The following is a 21,757-nucleotide window of genomic DNA, read 5'->3' as shown; positions in this document are numbered from 1 at the left end:
GTGCTTGTTTGTTGATTATTTTGTTTGTCTTCCTGCTGTTTATAATTATTGTCTGTCTCCAACCTTGCCTAGTCACTCCTAAAAAAAAAAGTATGTTAATTCTGTGACCGACTTAGGATTTATTGTTATTATTCTCATTATTTTCTTTATCTCCCACACAAATGTCGTTTTCTTTGCCCTCATACCGACATCGGGAACTTCAATAGATATTTCTGAATTTGTACCCAAGTCGACTGCAAATATTATCTAATGTGAACGTGACTTTACACCCGTGGCTGGAGATTGTGGGGTTGAGATTGTCGGTGTTTGGGGCTTTTGTGTCTTTTGTTACTCTTTTATTATTTTATTTTTTGTGGGATTGGGTAAAAGGATTGGACGGGGATGGGAGATTGTTTGATTATCTTCGTCATGTTCTCTGTCGCCGGTCTATAGGGATTAGCCGAGCTTTGTGTATGGGTTCAATAAGGTTTTTTTCTCCCTCAGTCTCTAATCTGTGTCTAGTCTGTCTGTCTGTCTGTCTGTCTGTCTGTCTCTCTCTCTCTCTCTCTCTCTCTCTTTCTATCTATCTATCTATATATCTATCTATCTATCTTTCGCGTATATTCCCGTTAATTCTCATCCTTTTCCTTATCGTCCCTCCTCCCTTCGAGTTAATCCTCTATCTTTCTCCTACATATTTCCCTCTCGCCTTCTTTCACCTTCGCTATGTCCACCTGTCTCTTTCTTTTATCAGTATCTCTTCACAATCTCTCTTTTTTTGTGTCATAACTTTTTATTTCCCTCATTATTTTTCCTTTTCCTTCTGGCAAGTAAATCCCCTACATTTCTCCTTCACCTTTCCCTCTTTCCCTCCTTCCTTTTATCTGTGTCTGTCCCTTCTCCTTTCCCTATCAGTCCCTCTCTTTGTTATTGTCATGAATCTTCAACTGTATTCCCACCATCTCTCTTTCCTTTCTCTGTCTTTTCTCTTCCCTCCAAAAGTTAATCTCCCTACCTTTCCTTTCTCCCCCCTTCCTACCTCCTTCCCCTTCTCGATCTTCCAACCTCCTCCCTCTCCCCATCCCCTGCCTCCCCAAACCCACCCCAGACCCCCATAAATCCACCCCAACCCTTCCACCGCCATAGATCATTCATTATAAGTGACTCTTGATCCGAGCCAAAAGGGATGGATTCCGATCGCATTCAGAGACGGGCTTCAAAAGGATCCCACACCCTAATCTCAAGAGCTCAGGGAATGGAAATGCGTTTGGTTTTGTCATTCGCGGGGGGTGTCTTTTTTTTTTTCTCTCTCTCACCCCCCTCCCTGCCCCCGGTCTCACTATTTTTGTGGCCTCGTAAAAGATGGACAAGACGAATGGAAGTTTAAAGCAAGACTGGAGCTTTGATGATGGTGGTGGTGGTTGTTCTCGTGTCTTTGGTTAATGGTGCTGTTGTTGGTGGTGGTAAATGACGATGGTGATGATGGGGTTGATGATGATGATGGTGTGTGTGTGTGTGTGTGTGTGTGTGTGTGTGTGTGTGTGTGCTGGCGATGGTGATTATTTGTATGTTTGTGTGTGTTAACCGTTTGTGTGTGAAAGATGGTAGTGTTGATGACTGTGTGTGTGTGTGTGTGTGTGTGTGTGTGTGTGTGTGTGTGTGTGTGTGTTGATGATGTTTTTGTGCTTACGTATGTTGATCATCTAATGGTTGGTGGTTACTAAGTAGGAACGGGTATATGTTAGGGATTAAAGAAAAGCAGATGCATAGATGAACAGGCAGGTAGGTAGGTAAACATGCAGATGAGAGAGAGAGAGAGAGAGAGAGAGAGAGAGAGAGAGAGAGAGAGAGAGAGAGAGAGAGAGAGAGAGAGAGAGAGAGAGAGAGAGAGAGAGAGAGAGAATCAAACACACAACATTCACGTAAACTATAACTCCAAGCCTAATCATTACCTCGATTCCTATTCTTGCCCCGCCCTTGTCGCCCCCCAAAACCACTCCACACAACCCTCCCTCATATACCCCCTTTTTCCCCAAGCCACTCCACAAACCCTCCCTCATATGCCCCAATTTTCCCCAATCCTGTTATCCCCAAGGCGTGTTCAGTCGACTCAAGCTTAACCAACCCTGGGTATCAACTTACTTGGTATATGTCAACAAGGGGGTGGATTTTTCTTGATTTTCTTTTTGGTTTCTTGTTTTTCTTTCTTTTTCCTGTGTTCATATGACTCGCGTTAGGGTGAGAGGAGATGGTGGTGTTTCCTGTGCAGTGGAAGAGTGTAAGGGGAAGGGTGGAAGGTAGGGAAAGAGGGGAAAGGGAAAAGAAGTGAGGGGAAGTGAAAGGAAGTAGAGGAAAGTGCTGGAAGGGAAGAATGTAAGGGAAATGGAAAGGGAAGAGGGGAAAGAGAAGAGAAGTGGGGGAAAATGAAATTAAGATTATAAGGGCAAGGGGAAGAAGGAAAAGAGTAGAGGGAAATGGGAGTATGGGAAAAGGAAAGAAAGGAGACAGAATATAAGTACATAGGGGAAAAAGAGAGAGCTGAAAGGAAAAATGAGAAGTAAGAGAAAGAGGAAAAGGGAAGTAAGAGAGGAAGGAAAGAGTAAGCAGTGGAGAGAGGAAAGAGGAAGTACCGTAAGAGAAAGGGGAAAGGAGAAGTGGGCGGAGAAGAGGAAAAGGAAAGTAAGGGTAGAGGTTGAAAGTAACAAAGTCGAACAGGAAGGAGACGGGGAAATTGAGTAAAAGGAGCGATATGGGGAAGGGAAAACGGTGGTGGAGGAGGAGGAGGAGGAGAATGTACGGAGAAAGGGGAGGGAAGTAGGGAAAAGTAGGCTTAAGGGAGGAAATGGGGAAGAAAGAAAGGAATGAGGGGAAAGAGCGATACAAAATAGGGAGAGGAGAATTGGGAAAGGAGGGTGACCTGGGAAGGGTATAAAATAAAAAGGAAAAGCAAGGAGAAAGCGAGGGAAAGAAGTAGGGAAGGAGAAAAATAAGAAGTAAAAAGATACTGCAATGAGGAAAAGGCAGTACGGTGCTGTAGAGGAAGGGGAGGGAAGAAATGTGGGGAGGGAAAGGGAGGGGAGGGAGGGAGATACACGGAAAGGGGTGAAGAAGGAGGAGGAAAAGAGGTGATATGGCGAGAGGGGTGAGGTGATCTGGGTAGGAAAGGAGGGGGAGGGAGGGAGGAAAGGAAGGAGATAAGGAGAGATGGCAAGGGAAGGGAGGGAGAGGGAGACGAGAGAGGCATCTGGAGTAGGGCACGGAGGGAGAAATGTAAGGACGTAGGGGTGAAGAATAAAACGAAGAATTGGATGAAAGAGAAACAAAAGATAATAGGAGTAAATAGAGATAAACAGCAGAGGAAAAGAGGGTGAAATAGAAGGTGGAGATTAGTCATGAAAAATAATAAAGGTGAGAAGGATAAATAAATGGGAAAGCCAGAGAGAAATGAAAAAAAAAGGGGAAGAGAAAAAGGTAAGGAAATAGAAGGTAAAAAAGAAATGAGGTGAAGAAGATAAGAAGGAACTAAAAAAAGGAAGGAGATGAATTATGAGGAAGTGAAATGAGGAGAGTAAGAAGGGATGAAGAAAATAGAAGAGGAAGGTGAATCAAAAATTACAGAAGAGGGCAAAGAGGAGTGAAAAGTGTTAGAAGAGAAGTGAGAAAAAAGAAGAAAGTTGAAGAGGAAATGCAATAGAAGAGGAAGGGAAATGAGAAGTAGGGGGAAAAGGGAAGGAGAGGGGAAGAAAGATGAGGAGGATAGAAAATTAAAGAAGAGGAAGGGAAAGGGAAATGAGAAGCGTAAGGGGAAAAGAGGAAGGCCGAGAGGATAAGAAACAAGAGGAAGAGGGAAATGAAAGAAGATGAAGGGAAGTGAGGAGGGCAAGGGCTCCCAGACTGCCTTCATCAGTGAGGTTAGATTACTTTAATGGAGAGTATAGACGCTATCATCTTCCCTCCCAAGTGTAGATGGGCCTCTGCACCTCTCCCTTCATCACCACCATCATCACCACTTTCATCACCACCGTTATTGATACCACCCTTCATCATCCTTTTCATCGCCGTCCTCATCACCATCGGTTTTAATCTCTTTAATCCTGTATTGTTCGCTGTTTTCATCGTCATCATCATCATCATCACTATCATCATCATCATCATCAGTGTGCATTGCGAAAATAGTAAATACATAATAGGTGTATTTCTCTCTCTCTCTCTCTCTCTCTCTCTCTCTCTCTCTCGTGTGTGTGGGAGGGAGGGCGATGATGATATATGGTTCTATGTCAACTACGCCAGTCCACCCTCTCAGTTCTCTGTCACACGGACCTCTTTGGTGTCTGTATGATGAGAGAGAGAGAGAGAGAGAGAGAGAGAGAGAGAGAGAGAGAGAGAAGCTTGAGAAAGGAGAACGAGGAGATTAATAGAGAAAATGTGAAGTAACCTAGAGAGAGAGAGAGGGAGAGAGAGAATCCCCCCACTCTTGCTCTACCACAAGACAGGAATCCCAAGGCGTGTTCAGTTTCTCGATAGTTATCTTGAAAGTCGAACATGGGTAGGGTGACCACTGGAACATCAGATGTGGGGAGGTAAGGAGGGGTGGGGGAGGGGGAGGAAAGCTTGGGAGGAGGGAGATAAGGGATGTAGGAGAAAGGGTTAGGGGGAAGGGAGATAAGGGATGGAGGAGAAGGGGATGGGGAGAAAGGAAATAAGAGTTAGAAAGGGATAGGGGGTAGTTAGGTAACAGGAAGAATGGGTTGGAGAGAAGGGTGATTACATGATGGAGAAGAAATGGATGGGAAGCAGGGAGTTTAGACGATAGAGAAGAAAGGGATAGGGAGCAGGGAGATTAGAAAAAGGGTGAGGAAATTGACAAGAAAAGGGGGGATTAGGCGATGGAGAAGAGTGGGATTGGGAGAAGGAAGATAGGGGGGGGTTTATTCTCATTACCCCACGGACGATGGCAAATACACAAGGCTGGGGAGACCTGTGTAATGATCGGGGTAATGAGGACTATATACAGTATTATCTTAGCCTCTGTTCAAAGCCCCATAAGTAAGATAGAATCGTTTGGCTGAAGCAAAGACATAATAAAAGACATATCGTACGGAAAATATTTTTTTTTTATATCTTGCTGACACCAGACGATTTATATTATTTTCTGTTTTCAGGGGATTTCTTTCAGCTCAAGATGGACGGTTTTCTATGAGGGGGTTGTCTTCATAAACCCCTTCATCACGAGGGGCCTTTCCCAAGCTGGATAAAATCGTCTGGCGGCAGCAAGGACAAAGCTAAATCAGAGGTCACATTTTAGGGTTAATCTTGTCACTCTCTCACGGTCGGGGGAACTCTCAGCCTTCCCCCCTCCAGCTAACGCCAGACGATTTTGTTCAGCTGAGAGTGAGTCAAGTGCATCTGCGAGTGTTAACGGTGATAGAGAGGGCAAAGAAAAAGACATGAATGATAGAGATGGCAAAGGAAAGATATAATGTATGGAAGAGAGGGGCGTGTGTTCAGATGATAGAGATGTTGGTTGGCACAGATGGTGGTAGGTGGATTGTGGTGATAGGCTGGACCAGAATGTTTATTGAAGGTGCATGGCCGAATTTATAAGGGTACAATGGCGGCGTGTGATGGTGGTAGTTTGGCCCCGAATGTTGGTAGGTGGTGGTGGTAGCTGAGATTTTGATAAGAATAGTGGTAGTTGTAAATGGTGGTAGCTGGGATGATGGTGGTAGTTTGGCCTCGAATGTTGGTAGGTTGTGGTTGTAGATGAGGTTTTGATAATAGTGGTAGTTTTAAATGGTGGTGCCTGGGATGGGTAATGATGGTAGTTTGAGCACGAATGTTGGTAGGTTGTGGTGGTAGCTGAGGTTTTGATAAGAATAGTGGTAGTTGTAAATGGTGGTAGCTGGGATGGCTAATGATGGTAGTTTGAGCACGAATGTTGGTAGGTGGTGGTTGTAGATGAGGTTTTGATAATAGTGGTAGTTTTAAATGTTGGTAGCTGGGATGGGTAATGATGGTAGTTTGAGCACGAATGTTGGTAGATTGTGGTGGTAGCTGAGGTTTTGATAAGAATAGTGGTAGTTGTAAATGGTGGTAGCTGGGATGGGTAATGGTGGTAGTTTGAGCACGAATGTTGGTAGGTGGTGGTGGTAGTTGAGGTTTTGCTAAGAATAGTGGTAGTTGTAAATGGTGGTAGCTGGGATGGGTAATGATGGTAGTTTGAGCACGAATGTTGGTAGGTGGTGGTGGTAGTTGAGGTTTTGCTAAGAATAGTGGTAGCTGTGAATGTTGGTAATTGGGATGAAGGTGGTAACTGTGATCTTGACATGAAAAGCAGTAGCAGAGAGACAGTAGATTAATGCTAGAATACGATACTAGTCACGAAGAAGTGCTGTGGAAAGGATGTAGGGTCGCAGTATTGCCCTTTTCTCCCACGGAGCTACGTCAAATGAGCTACAAGAGGACGAAAATCTGGGCCAAGTTAGAGTGAAATGAGTATAGGTACAGTGACAACCCTGAGAGTGATAGTCATTGTTACATCAAAGCCATGTCGTTAACCTTAACTTATCCACTTCCTGTCGTTAATCGTCATGTAAAAGCCACTTACTCGTTAAACGTCACTCATTAGCCATCACATAATAACCACTCTCAGTCGTTAAGCTTGACTCTTTTTCTCCATTCCGTCATTAACCATCCCTTCATCCACTCATTAACCATCCCTTCATCCACTGTCGTTAATCATCCTTTCATCCAATGTCGTTAACCGTCCCTTCATCCACTCGTTAACCATCCCTTCATCCACTGTTGTTAACCATCCCTTCACCCACTCATTAACCATCCCTTCATCCACTCATTAACCATCCCTTCATCCACTGTCGTTAACCATCCCTTCACCCACTCATTAACCATCCCCTTCATCCACTCATTTACCATCCCTTCATCCATTGTCATTAACCATCCCTTCACCCACTCATTAACCATCCCTTCACCCACTCATTAACCATCCCTTCACCCACTCACTAACCATCCCATCACCCACTCACTAATCATCCCTTCATCCACTCCCAATCGTTAACCATCCCTCATAACTCCCACCCACTCCCACCCCATATAGCGTTCAACGTAACACACTCGTTAACCCCCACTACTATAATAATGAAACAATGCTCCCCTCTCTTTCCCTCCCCCCATCCACCCCATCCCCCATCACTCATACTCATTTTTATAAGCTCAATTCTCTGATCTTTATTAAACTCTATAGTGGAGCATTTATCATCGTGTTTATTGAGGCCTGGTGCCAAGTTATGTAGGGGGGAGAGAGGGGGTGGGGTGATGAGGTGGGGAGAGGGGATTGGGGAGAGGAGAGAAGGGGGCATTGATGGTAAATGGGGGGAAGACAGATGGGGAGGTAGGGGAAGGAGAGAAATTGGGGTTGGAGAGGGGAGAGAAAGGGGGTTGGATGGTGAATGGAGGGAAGACTGATGGGGAGGTAGGGGAAGGAGAAAAGTTGGGGTTGGAGAGGAGAGAGAAAGGGGGTTGGATGGTGAATGGAGGGAAGACTGATGGGGAGGTAGGGGAAGGAGAAAAGTTGGGGTTGGAGAGGGGAGAGAAAGGGGGTTGGATGGTGAATGGAGGGAGAAGATAGATGGGGAGGTGGAGGGGTGATAAGGGGAGAGGTTGGGGTTGGGGAGGGGAGAGTACGGGGGGATGGAAGGTGAATTGGGGAAGATAGGTGGGGAGGTAGGGGATGGATAGGGAGAGAGGTTAGGATTGGGGAGGGGAGAGAAATGGGTATGGATGGTGAATGGGGGGAAGACAGATGAGGAGGTAGGGGAGGGAGAGAGGTTGGGATGATGAGGTGGGGAGATAATGAAAGGGAGGGGGGAAAGAGAGGGAGTAGTGATGAATGAGAAGGGTGAAGATAATGAAATGAGGAGAGATGTTGGAAAGGGGAAGGGAGATAACGATGGGAAATGTCATAGGTGAGAGAGAGGGAAGATGAGAGGATGAGGGGGGGGGGAAGAACATTGGGGATGGAGGAGAAAAGATATAGGTATAACAGTGAAAAAAAAGATGGTGAGGGGAGAGATGGGAATGATGAGGGAAGGAAGGAATGATGGGGAAAGGTGTGGAGGAGAAGATGGTAGGGACCGATAATGAGAGAGAGAGAGAGAGAAACAAGAACAAAAAAAAACGACTCAAACAGCATTAATTCATCACTATCAAACAAACGAACAAAGTAAGACACAAACAAACAGGCTGACAGTCTCTCTCTCTCTCTCTCTCTCTCTCTCTCTCTCTCTCTCTCTCTCTCTCTCTCCCCCAAGTGACACCGATTGACACCTGCGGGCATAATAAACCATCCGTGGGGGTGTCATATGCCACGCAAGACCGACACACAATAACCGTTCGTCGCTTCGGGCAAAAGAAAAATAAAAATCTCTTCATATGAATCGGAAGTCAAGTCGAATTGTGAGCGAGCGAAGTGTCTGCCTCTGTCTGATAAACGCCTACTTTTCTGTGATCGGCTGTTTGTGGATCTGTCTGTCTGTCTGTTTTTGAGCTCTCATGTTGACGGTCTTGTTGTCTGATTAGCAAACGTATCTGCTGTCTGCTTGTCTCTGTCTGTCACTTCACTTATCAGTCCACCAATATAGCTATCTACCAGTGTGTGTCTGTCTGTCTTTCTGTCTGTTAGCCCGTCTGGATGTTTGTGTGTCTGTCAGTCTGCAGTCTATCTGACGGTCAGTTCATCTATCTTTTTATCTATTTTTATTATCTATTTATCCAACTGTATATCTTTCTGTCGGCCATTTTACTTGTCTGCTTTAATATAACTGTCATTATATACTATATATAAAAAATCAGTCTACATATTCGTTTACATATAACCCCCTGATCTGGTCATCCATCCGTCCATCCATCCATCTATCTATCCATCCATCCATCCATCCATCCATCCATCCATCCATCCATCCATCCATCTATCTATCCATCCAAGAGTGATGTTAATGGGGTTGGTGTCGATTTTGAGTTTGCATTATTGGTGGTGATAAAGGGTGCGATGGAATTAATGGCACTGGTAATGGTGGCTGGGAGTGCAGGTATCCATGAACGAGGGGGGGAGAGGAACTGGAAGAGGGAGGGTGGGGGACGGAGAGAAATGAAAGAGGAAGGGGAAGAGAAAGGGAAGAGGGGGAAGGGACTGAAAGGGGAGACGGACAGACAGATAGGGAGAGAAAGGCAACGGGAAAACAGAGTGAAAGGACAGACAGACAGACAGGCAGGCAGAGACAGGGAAGGGGGATGATGGGGAAAATGGGGAAGAATTGAAAAGAAAATGTGACGGGAGAGAGATGGGCTTGAAGCAGGAAGGAGACTGAGAGGAGAGAGAAGGGAAAGGATAGAGAGAAGGAAGAAGAAGGTGAGAGGGAAGACAGAGGAAGCTGAGAGGGGAAAGAGAAGGAGGAAGGGAAGAAAGAATAGGAAGTGAGAGAAGACAGAGAGGGAGAGGGATAGAGTAGTGAATGGAAGGGAGACTGTGGAAGAGGGGAGATGGGAAAGAAAGGGAGAAGGAGAACTGGGAGAGAAAACAGAAAAACAGTAGGAGATTTAAGTGACAAGAGAGTGAGAGAGGGGAGCAGGAGAGATGGATGGGAGGAGTGGAAGGAGGGGAGGAGAGAAAATGAGAGGGATATATCGAGAACAAAAAGAGGAAATGGGAGAAGATGAAGCGGGTCAAGGCAGGGTGGGGTGAGGTGGGGCAGGGTGAGGAGGGGAGAGAGAAGCAGAGTGAAGAAGAAAGAGAGAGAGAAGGAGAGGAGGGAAGAAGGTAAGATGAGAGGAGGCTGAGGAAGAGTGAGACACGGTGATGGTCAGAAGAAGCAGGGTGAAGAAGTAAGAGACAGACAGACAGACAGAGAGATACCCATAACCAAAACAGTCCATTTTTCTGTTTAGTTTCATACATTTCTCGTATAAGTAAAATAATTAAAAAAAAAAAAAAATGAATAGGATAATTTATAGATTATATATAGTTAATTTTCGGACCAATACCTTTACCCTTAACAAATCATATTTTTTATTTACTTCCATGTATTTTTCATTAAGTGAAGAATAAACCGAAAAAATACAATGGGAACGTACCAGATAATAATTACTTAAATCAATTCATGTAGTTAAAAGGGGAAAGCTCATAAATTTATGTTTTAAATTGTCCCATACAGTCTTCATTCAGTACCAAGTGAATAATATATGAAAAAAATGATAAAAAATATAAACAATTATTATCATTAAGTAAACAAAAATAAATATAAATGCTCATAACAGAACATGGAGGTGGTATTCATTGTTGCCATTCATTATTCATCAAATACCAGGTGTAAAATATAAAAATAATGAAAAGTAAGAGATAGTAATTTCTTGATCAGATTTAAATATAAAAGGAAAATAAAATGATCATTACCCACTTCCCTTTTTTTGCTTTATTCAGTTCTGTTCATTTTTTAACATATTACCAAATGAATAATAAAAAAAGGGAAAAGCATCAGATTATAATTACTTTCTCGAACCAGCTTCCTGCCAGTAACTCTAAGGCTGCTATGACCCACTCAGCTAAATAATTCTGGCGTTAAAAGAATGCTAGAGTTGTCCCGGTCATGAGAGAGCTAGCACGCCTTTTAGTCATTAAATCCCATACTCTTTCATTTAATACCAGGCGATTAATATTACAAAAAAAAATAGCAATGGAAAAAATGAGTTACTCTCTGGCACCATCTCTGATCGTTGCCACACCAGTTCCGTCCTCTCTCTCTCTCTCTCTCTCTCTCTCTCTCTCTCTCTCTTATTACTATTTCTTCCTTTTCTCTCACGAAGTTCCTCAATTCTCCCTTCTTTCCTTCATCATCCAACCTTTCCATCCCCCTCCTCTTCCATCTATTTCATCAGCCTCTCTCTCTCTCTCTCTCTCTCTCTCTCTCTCTCTCTCTCTCTCTCTCTGTCCTGTCCTTTCCCTTTCTCTCCTACTCTTTCACCTCTGCTATATTTTCTTACCCTTTTATTTTTCCTTTTTGTTTCGTCTCCCGTTACCAAAACTCTGGGACTCATTACTCACCCGCTTCACCGGATACCAGACGCAGAAAAAAGAAAGAGAGTAAAAAGAGAGAGAGAGAGAGAGAGAGAGAGAGGGGGGGAGTGAGATAGAATGAAAGATAGCCGAAGCGTTATGAAAGTTTATGCATTGTAAAGTGGGAGGGAATTATTATACAGAAATGTTGAACTAAAAGAAAAAAAAAAAAAAAAGGTCCGGGTTCTGTATTTAAAATGGTGAAATGAAAAAAAAAATATTGTTTCAGAATTCTTTATCAAAAATGGTCGAGTGAGAAATATATCCAAATTCTTTATTACTAATGGTTGAGAAATAAATATTACTTCTTTAATAAACATTCTAAAGTGCGAGATTGTATACAGATGCTTTATTACTAATGTGAGTTAAATATACCAAATTCTTTATTACTTAAGGGGGGGGAATAAATATAACTTCTTTATTTAACACTGGAGAGTGAGAAATTGTATCCAAATTCTTTATTAATTATGTGAGTGAAATGTATAAATGATGATTTTGATAGACAGTCAAAAAGAAAAGAAGTATAAATCCTTTGTATATACTGGTGTAGAAATATTTATGTCCAAGTCTATGATATTCATTTTCAATTTGATTTTTTTAATACAAAATTGTGGCAAAATATGGTAGAGTAAGAAGATATTGAATAAAAGTCGTTTATGAATAAAAATGGTGAAGTGAGAAGGATGTCTGATTTCTTTATTGAATGTGATGTTGGGAAATATATTCAAATTCTGTATTCAGCATAGGAAGGAGGAAAAACTTAGTCACAGTTCCTTGGAAATGGTAGGACTGAAACAAGTCAAATTTACTAACAACATAATACAAATACATGTAGAAGGAAAACATCTATAGTCATGAAAACCCACAAGAACAGTTCACCTTTTCCATCCCGAGTAGTAATCAATCCTTCACACTTATTTTCTAACCTAGTGAAAGTGTGTCTAGTCTTTTTATTTTTAGTTTGCTGTGTCTCTGTGTATAAAGCCTTATGTATATATTTCCATCTCTGCCTATGAACGATGGTATTGAGATCTTTATTGCTGTGTACAGGTCTCTCTACTTCCACCTATGTATGTCGAGATATCAATTTCTGTGTATTTATTCTGCCTGTGGCCTTCAACGTATGTGTATTCTCTCTCTCTCTCTCTCTCTCTTTTTTTTTTTTTTATCTTTGCCTTGTGTTCAGTCTCATCCTAAAAAAGTTTAAATTTCTCTGTGTTGCTGTGTGTTTCTCCATATCTGTTTGTCGTTTTCTCTCTCTCTCTCTCTCTCTCTCTCTCTCTCTCTCTCTGCCTTACTCCAACAACCACATATGCTGTAGTTCTGTAATTATCTCAAAGTTTCTCTGTTTATTTCCTTTTCATACTCATATACGCCAAGTTTTTCTTTTTTAGATCTCTCCATACTATCCATCTTTCTGTCTATCTGTAGCTATCTTTCTATCAGTGTCTGTCCACCCATCTATCTATCTATTTATTTCTCTGTCCACCCAGCAGAGTCTGTCTCTCTATAAATCTGTATCTTAACATCTCTGTCTTTATATATCCTTCCCTGTCTATATTCTGTCTAATTCATTGCATCCCTCGATACTCTATATTCTCTCTCTTTCATTTCATCCCTCTATATTTCTATCTCTCTCCCAACCCGACTGGTATAATCGTGAACGTAAAATATGCCCGTTCGTTCCGTTCCGGCGTTCTGGCTCTATCTGGCATCTGGCTCTAATTTGCATATGGCACTGTGGCGTTATATAACATTTTGACAGCGGCTGTAGTGTCATCTGATCCCTCGTACCGCACTGGTCAGGAAGTGAGAGAGAGAGAGAGAGAGAGAGAGAGAGAGAGAACGATGAGAGTAATGCAGAGGAAAAAGAGGAGAGATGATAAGAATGAATTGGGAAGAGAGATAAGACATAGATAGTTTGATAAATAGATAGATAGGTAGGTATGTAAGTAGATAGGAAGGTAGACTGATAGATAGATACCAGATAGACAGAGATAGATAGATAGCAGGCTCGATAAACACAGATAGATTGACAGATTCATACATACATAAATGCACACACACACACACACACACACACACACACACACACACACACACACACACACACACACACACACACACACACACACACACACACACACACACACACACACACACACACACACACACACACACACACGTACATACATAGATGGACAGAGCATTAAAAAACCGCAAATATTTAAAACTCAAAAAAAGGACAAGACAGAAACGAGAGACTGAGATGGAGCACAAAAACGAGGAAATTCGTAAACTCTCATTTACATATCCAGAAAACATGCGACTTAAGCGGCATCTCTGTTCTTTAGTAGTTTGATACCCCTGTTTTACCGGAGGGGGGGGGTTAGGGGGGTTTGTTACTGGGTGTGCTGCTTGTGGTGGTGGTGGGGGAGGGTGGGGACAGGGGAGAAGGTTGAGGTGTTTCTGTTAGTGGGGTGGTTAGGAAGGGAGACTTTGTTTGGTGGTAGAGTTGTTGTTGTCTGTTATTATTGTTTTTGTTAGTTGTAGTAGTTGTAGTAGTAGTAGTAGCAGCAGGAATACCATTATCATTATTACCGTAGTAAATATTGTCATCGGATTTACAACTAATTTTGTTATTATTATTATTATTATTATTATTATTATTAACCCCTACTCTTTCTCTATCCCTCAGGTACGTGGAGCCTCTGACCCAAGCTCTACCTCTGCTCTATCGCTTAAGGAGGCCGCAGAAGTAAGTCCATCAAGTTTATTTTGTTAACGGGGCATGCGGCGGGCTGTACACGGCTCTACTTAGTAACTTGCCTCTATTACTCGGGTCTGCTCTATTATTGGTCCTCTCTGTAACTCGGGTCTGCTCTATTATTGGTCCTCTCTGTAACTCGGGTCTGCTCTATATTTGGTCTTCTTTATAACTCGGGTCTGCTCTATAATTGGTCTTCTCTATAACTCGGGTCTGCTCTATAATTGGTCTTCTCTATAATTGGTCTTCTCTGTTACTCAGGTCTGCTCTATAATTGGTCTTCTCTATAACTCGGGTCTTCTCCATAATTGGTCTTCTCAATAACTCGGGTCAGCTCTATCATTGGTCTTCTCTATAACTTGGGTGTACTCTGTAACATCTAGGGTTTGATTCTTAATAATTCACCTCTACTCAATCACTTGGTTTTGGATCACTAATGCTCTATAATCAGGGACTACTCAATAACTGTATCTTATATCTGTCCTGCTCTACACCTCGATTCATCTCCATTATTTGACTCGACTCAGTAACTCGTCTCTATACCTCGGGTCTGCTCTAACCTGGGTCTATAAATTTGGTCTGCTCTACAATTCAGGGTCGGGCCTACTCTCTAACTGCAACTTATGTCTTCTCAGTAATTCGACTTTACTTAATCAGTCACATATAGATCTGCTCATTAATTTTACTCCTCCATAACTTGAGTCTGTAATTCGGCTCTACGCTATAACTTGACTCTAACTCTTTTTAGGGCATTCTCCATTTTAATTTGGCTCTATAACTCTATTTTGGGTATACACATCTACTCAGTGCTTTTTCCTCTTTTTTTTTTTCTGTCGCCCTTTTAGTGTGTTCTCTTTATCTTTCTTCCTATATTATCATCGATTTTTTACTCATGTTTTTGGTGTTTTATATGTCAGTGGTTTAGTCCTACAGATAATATATTTTAATTAAGACATAACGTCATCTGCCAATTTAAAGTTCAGTCGCCATTACTTTTATCTGAAATTGTCCGTTTATTTTTTTTTACCTCAGCTCATTTGTTCATTTTCGCCCATTATCATATATATATTTTTTTCACACTTTTTGCCTCTCGTCCCCCTTCCCTCCTCTTGCATGTTTATCCTCTATCTTCTTCATTTTCTCTCTCATTTATCCACTTATCCCACGTCATTTAGTGCTCGTTCTGTCGTGACATTATTTCCTTTTAACTTTTCTCCCTCATTCCTCTGGCTTCCTTCATTCTTGTATCTCATCTGTTTCCTCCTCATTTTAATCCTTTCATTCCTCGGCTTTCTGTAACATTCTGTGTAATTTTTTTCTCTCTTTGTCTTTCGTTCTTGTTTCTTTCGCTGACTTCTCTCGTCGTCTTATATTTTTCTTATCTCTGACTTCCTTCCGTCTCTTCTCTGGGTCTTCTCTGTTTGCGATAACTTTTGTCCCATGTATTTTCTCCTCAGACTTCTCATCTCCCTCCACCTTCGGCCTTCTTTGTGTCCTTGATTTATTTTTCCCCTCCATACCTTCCTTCTGTTTCCTCTTTCCCTCTCGCTTCCATGATGCCCTCCCTTTTTTTCTGTCATTTCCCTTCCTCTCTCCCTCCCGTCTTAATATCCTCCTTGTAATTTTCTCTTTCATTTCCCTATCTTCATCCTCCTTTGGCCTTGTTTCCTTGATTTACTTTTTCTACTCTATACCTCCCATTTCTCTCCCTTCCCTCGGTCTCCTATAATTCCTCCCACTTTCTCTCACTTGCCGCCCCTCCTCTCTTTTTCCTCCAGTTCTTCCCTCTCTCTCCCACCCTCCCTTCCTCCTCAGTATCCTTCCCGTAATCCCTCACATAAAACATGGTCTGGTCCCCCGCCACTGTTCTTCTTCACCCCTTTGGTTCATTAGCATACTGGGGTGTGGGCGAGAGGTTCCCACGCTTTCTGGGGCCTCCCTGGATGGGGGTGGGGGTGGGGGTAAGGGTGAGGGGGAAGTGAGTGGTCGTTGGGTTAGGGTGGGGCTGCGTAAGGGAAAGGGTGGGGTGAGTAGGGAAAATAGGGTGAGTGAGTTGGATGGACGGTGTGATTTACGGAATGTGGATAGGGAGATGGATAGGTGGAATAGGGTAGATGCAAGTAATGTGAAGGTGGGAGGATGGGGAGGGAGTGGCCGTTGGATTTGGGAGAGGTCAGGTGGAAGAATGTATAGAGAAATTAGGATCAGTGAGGTGGATAGGTGGATCATGAGGGTTTTGGAAAGTAACTAGAAAGGTGAATGATTTTGGGTCGGGGAGAAGAATGGGGTGTGCAGTGACAGTAGGACAAGAATAAAGCAAGAAAATGGATGGATATACGAGTAAGACAGAGCGTGACAGTGTGACAGGACTGAGAAGGGTGAATTGAGACAGGGAGTATGACAGGGTGAGATATGAGGACAGGAACACCAATAGAGAGATGGTATGATAAGAAGTAAAGAGTTTGACTAAGAAAGGGTGGCATGGGCAGAAATAGAGTGGGGGAGAAAAAGAATGAGTGAGGTACGAGGGAGAGAGCAGAGAACAAGTGGGATAGCATACAAGAGCTTCAGACTCTACCTGGATGGTTTAGGGTGGAATGAGAATTGAATTTAGGCGTTACGTGGTGAACTCAGGTCGGGCTAAGTGGGCGAAGGGTGGGGTTGTGTGCGATAGTTGTGCGAGGAACCAAAGGACGTCCCAGAGGATTTAGTTACTTGGTGTTGACTCGTTTTAGCTTTCCCGTTTTTTCCCCTCGTGTTTTTTGTAATATCCGTTCGTGAGGGTGTTTAATCAGACCCCCGATACGAGTGTGTGGGAGTGCGTGAGTGAAGGAGGGTGCTTGGAGTGTGTGTGTGTGTGTGTGTGTGTGTGTGTGTGTGTGTGTGTGTGTGTAAAGAAACGGTGCGTGGGAGTGGCACCTTAGGCCTATTCACGAGAGGGTGCGTGTGATGAATGACGCAACGCACCTCTTTTAGTACCCGTAGATTAAGGCCGCGATTAGGTTCCCATGTTCCACCCTACGTTTTCGAAGACGTAACAAGAACAAACACATCACCCACGTTAATAACAGTGTTCTAGTGTTCCTGTAACGTCTCCCATCTCGTAACGTCTTATATGTGGACAGGATGGGAGTCTTGATTCCTCTATCACGATGGTGTCTTATTATAATCTTACTAACCTTAAGACGATTTTATTCAGCTTAGGAGAGACTGAACTGGATGGGTTAGAAATAGCCTTCATTAATTTCTTCAGTGTGAGTAGCTTTTTCTAAGATTTAATAGACGTATGAAGGTTGTATAGTAAAGAGGAGACGTCATCCTAGTGAAAGGGTTAACTCAGCGTGTCTGCTTCCATGTGCGGTGTTGCGTTAAGGGAGACGTTAAAAGTAGCCGATGTGCGCTTGTGTTCCCATTGCGTTAATATGTTTTACCTTTAGGGAGAAGAGGAGATATTGAGGGGGAAAAAAATGGGACGAGGGATAATTGGGATGGAAGATTTAAACATATGCTGGAAGTGCTAGTTAGTCCCTTAAATTTGTGATATATTTAACTTTTATATTCTTACTGCCTCCAGACGATTTTATTCAGCTACACGAGTATCTTACCTCTCCAGTTTGGAAAATGTATCCTGAATTTAAATAGATATGACGTCGGGCTGAAGGGGTTCAATTCGATATATGAAAATTTTACGAGACTGGTAGCAGCAAGAATAAAAGAAAAAATAAAGACGTCTTTTAATTGATATAGGTTAATTATTTTCCTCAATAGTGTTGAAGAAAGTGTTGCAGGAAAAAGAAAAATGGGAACTTTTTTTTTTTTTTTTTTTTTTTCGGTGGGGAGCGGAAGGGGTTGTCAAGAGGAGGGAAGGGTTAAGAGGAATGTGGGAGCCGTGATTCCTCTCTGTCTTTCTCTTTTTTTTTTTCTCTCATTTTCACTCGTCTATTTTTTGTTGTGCTTATTTTTCATCCTGTTTCGTTATCTTTCCTTTTTTTTTTTTGTTCCTCTTCTACTAATTCTTATATTGTGTCTTGTTCAGTTTCTTATTTTTTCATACTTTTTCTCTGTTTTTGTTTTTTTTCATTTTTATCGTGTTCATTTAATTATTTTTTTATGTATGATAACTTTTTCTTTCGCTTCCTTTATTTCTCTCTCTCTCTCTCTCTCTCTCTCTCTCTCTCTCTCTCTCTCTCTCTCTCTCTCTCCTAATCAGTCGTTTGAACCATAACGTCTCTCTCTCTCTCTCTCTCTCTCTCTCTCTCTCTCTCTCTCTCTCTCTCTCTCTCTCTCTCTCTCTCTCTCTCTCTCTCTCTCGCGGCATGGTGACTGTTGGGCATGTTATGTATGACTTCCCCTCTGGAGTGGCATATTCAAATTTCCCTGACATTTATGACGAACGTAAATCAGGAGAGGAAGACAGAGGGGAAAGAGGAGGAGAGGAAGAAGAGAAGAAGAAGGAAGAGGAGGAGGGGTAGGAAATGTGGCGTAGGAGGAGGAGGAAGTGTGGGAGAGTCTGATGAAAAGTGGAAGAGAATGAGGAAGGGAAGAATGAAGAGAAGTAGAAGAGACATTTAAAGGAGAAGGAGAAGGAGGACGAGAGAGAGAGAGAGAGAGGGGGGGGAGGGGTAGAGAGATGAGAAGAGGGCTGTTAATCTTGTGACAGGAATTTTATGGGTGGTTGAATGGTGGTAGTTGGAGTAGTAGTCCTAAAAGTGTTAATAAAAGTAGTAGTAGTAGTAGTAGTTGTAGTCGTAGTAGTGGTGGTGATGGTGGTGGTGGTAGTGGAAGCAATAGTAGTAGAACTGTGCATAGTAGTAGTAGTGGTAGTAGTAATGAGAGTAGTAGTTGTCTTCACAGAGACGACAGTAGTAATAATAACGATAGTAGGAGTAGTATCATTTGTACTGCAGCTGGTGCTAGAGTGATGGTGGTGATGGTGATATAATAATAATAAAAATAATAATAATAATAATAATAATAACAACAGCAGCAGCAACAACAACAACAACAACAACAATAATAATAATAATAACAACAACAACAACAATAATAATAATAATAACAACAACAACAACAATAATAATAATAATAACAACAACAACAACAATAATAATAATAATAACAACAACAACAACAACAACAACAACAACAATAATAATAATAGTAATAATAATAATAATAATAATAATAATAATAATAATAAAGTTATCCAGGAAGTTAAATTAATCTAATTGTCTCCTTTATTCAGTTATGGATGGTGGTGAGATGAAGATAAATTCAGATGTTGGTAGCTAGTGGTGATGCTGGTAATAGTGGTGGTTGTTGTGGTAGTAGAGGTGGTAGTATTTGTGGTTGCCGGATGGTGGTGGTGGCAGTGGGGTTAGAGTGGTTGTCAGAATGATGGTGGTGGTTTGGATAGTGATGGTTGTGGCCGTGGTTGTAATGGTGATAGTTGTGGTTGTGGTGGTAGCAGTTGTGGTAGCTGCATTGACAGTAGTAGTATTGGTGGTAGGTGTTGTGAGGCGGCTTAGGTGGTGGTAATGCTGGTTGCTTGTAGTTATCGTTGTTGTGATGATGGTAGTTGTGGTGATGATAATTGTAGCTTTTGCAGTTGTTGTCATTATGGTAGTGGTGGTGATTGTGGTGATTATAGTGATGATGATAGATGCAGTTGTTCCACTTGTTGTTGTTGTGGTGGTGGTGATGGTGGTGGTTGTGGTTGTGGTGGTAGCCTTAGGTGTTGCAGATGTTTTTGTTGTGGTGTGGCATTGGTGGTGGATGTGGTGTTTGTGGTGGTGGTGGATGTGGTGGTGGTTCTGCCGGTGAGTGTTGAGGTGGATGTGGTGGTGGTTCTGCCGGTGAGCATTGAGGTGGATGTGGTGGTTGGTGGTTGTGGTGGTGGTTCTGCCGGTGAGTGCTGAGCTGGATGTGGTGGTTGGTGGTTCTGGTGGTGGTGGTAGTAGTAGTAACGGTAATTGTAGATACTGTAGTAGTTGTTATAATTGTGGCAGATATAGTAGTTGTTATTTTTGTTGTTGTGGTGGTGATGATGGTGGTGGAGGAGGCTGCCATGCAAAGTCAGACAGATTGCCTCAATTGGCACACTTACTCACCCACACAAAAACCCAGGGGCGGTGGTATTGGTGGAGGTTGAGAGGTGAGGGGGAGGGGAGGGGAGGGGAGGGGGAAGAGGGGCAGAGAAGAGGAAGGGAAGGGGAGGGGGAGAGGAAGAGACGGAGGGGAGAGAGAAGGGGAGAACCAGAAAAGAATGAAGGAAGCAAAGATGAGAAAAAATTGAAAGGGGAAGTAATGAGGTGGTGAGGGGAGAGAAGAGGAAGGAAGAGGAAGAGGGGGAAAGGAAGGAAGGAAGGGAGAGAGGGGAGAAAGGAAGGGAGGACTGGAGAAGAAAAATAAGGGAAAGGAAACATACGAAAGAAAGACATAAGAGGAAAGAGGAGGAAAGGAAACGGAATAGGGCTGAGGAAAAAGGAAGGGAAGGATAATAGGATGAAGCAAGGTAATACAGGAGAAGAATGAAAGGCAGAGAAAAGAAGCAGGGAATATAGACAGAATATAGGATGAAGAGAATGAGAAGATGTAACAGGGAGCCGAGGAATGAAACTAAAAGACAGCAAGATGGGTGGATGTAAACAGAAAATATTGAGAGAGAGAGAGAGAGAGAGAGAGAGAGAGAGAGAGAGAAATGGAAGAAATAGTCTAGTGAAATAAAACATAAATTATCCCTAGAATTCGGATTATTAAGACTGGCAGTTGATTAAGTCTTTCAGCTCCCACTAAGATGCCGTGATAATTAATTTTATTACTAATATCGCCAGCCGACTCTATACAGCTGGAGAGGCCTGTCGCACTGAAGGGGTAAGATACGGACTTCATGTGGGGCGATAGTGCAGAATAGTGATCAGGAGAGAATACAGCAAGAAATATAAAGAAGAAAAGAAAAGAAAATGAAGAAAACTGGCAATATTAAGAAAAATAAATTATGTGTAAGACCAGGCAGGGAAAGCAAGTAAATGTTGGACCAGTTAAGACCAGAGAAGTAAAAAAAAAATGTATGTGTAAAGACCAAAAGATGAAAAAATGTAAAAGTAGGACCAAGGAAAGATTGTAAAAAGAAATGCAGAACCAAGGAAAGACCAAAAATACAGATAAAATGAATGAAAATTGAAATAGTGAGGTTGATAAAAATGTTGACAATTGAAGAAAGGTCGAGGACATGGGTACAAACTTATCCCTGATGCCACAAACAGGGTGATGTGAGAGGGAGGGAGGGAGGGAGAGAAGGGTTCGAGCGAAGAGGGAGGGAGGGAGGTAAGGAGGGAGTTCAGGCAAGGCGAGAGAGAAAGGAGAGGGGGTAAGAGGAGACGAAAAGATAAGAAAGGCAGGGTGAGAGGAAGAGAATGGAAGGCGGGGAGACGAATGAAGGGGATATGAAAAAGAGGAAAAAATAATTAAGCAAAGAGGAGAGAGAAGGAGGTGGGTATATAAAGGAGAAGATAGGTGATGGGAAAGGTTATGCCTAAGAGGAAAGAGGAGGAGGAGGAGAGATAGAGGGGGGGGGGGTCAGGATAGCAGTGTGAGAGAGGGAGAGAAGGAAGGAGGAGGGAGTATGGAAGTGAGGACAGGGGAAGGGGATGGGAGAATTAGGGAGAGGGAGGTCAGGGTAGAGAGGGAGAGGGAGGGAGAGAGGGAGGGATATCAGGGAGACAGACAGACAAGCAGTGAGGAAGATATTTATAAGAGATGACGCAAGGGGCTACGAGGTAAAAAATAACACAGCGGGAAGGGGAGAGAAAAGATGCGATTAGGAAGAAGAATAGAAAGATGGATGATGGATGATGACGGATGAACAGGGCGATTAGGAGCGAGTC

General features: G+C 42.6%; 1 protein-coding gene across 1 annotated transcript in view; it reads left to right on the top strand.

Annotated features, from left to right (window-relative positions):
* The window catches only part of LOC145402936 (uncharacterized), a 630,265-nt gene that overhangs the window by 494,298 nt on the left and 114,210 nt on the right, over positions 1–21,757 (top strand). The window contains exon 3 of the mRNA XM_080274830.1: positions 13,803–13,862. Within this exon, the coding sequence (XP_080130956.1) occupies positions 13,803–13,862 (60 nt within the window). The remainder of the gene's footprint in view (positions 1–13,802; positions 13,863–21,757) is intronic.

This window comes from Coenobita brevimanus, chromosome 59 (assembly GCF_032717465.1).
Source record: "Coenobita brevimanus isolate Jiangsu-jjx chromosome 59, ASM3271746v2, whole genome shotgun sequence".
NCBI lineage: Eukaryota > Metazoa > Arthropoda > Malacostraca > Decapoda > Coenobitidae > Coenobita > Coenobita brevimanus.
Note: the sequence above shows the minus strand (reverse complement) of the source record. Positions and strands in the feature narration are given on the sequence as shown.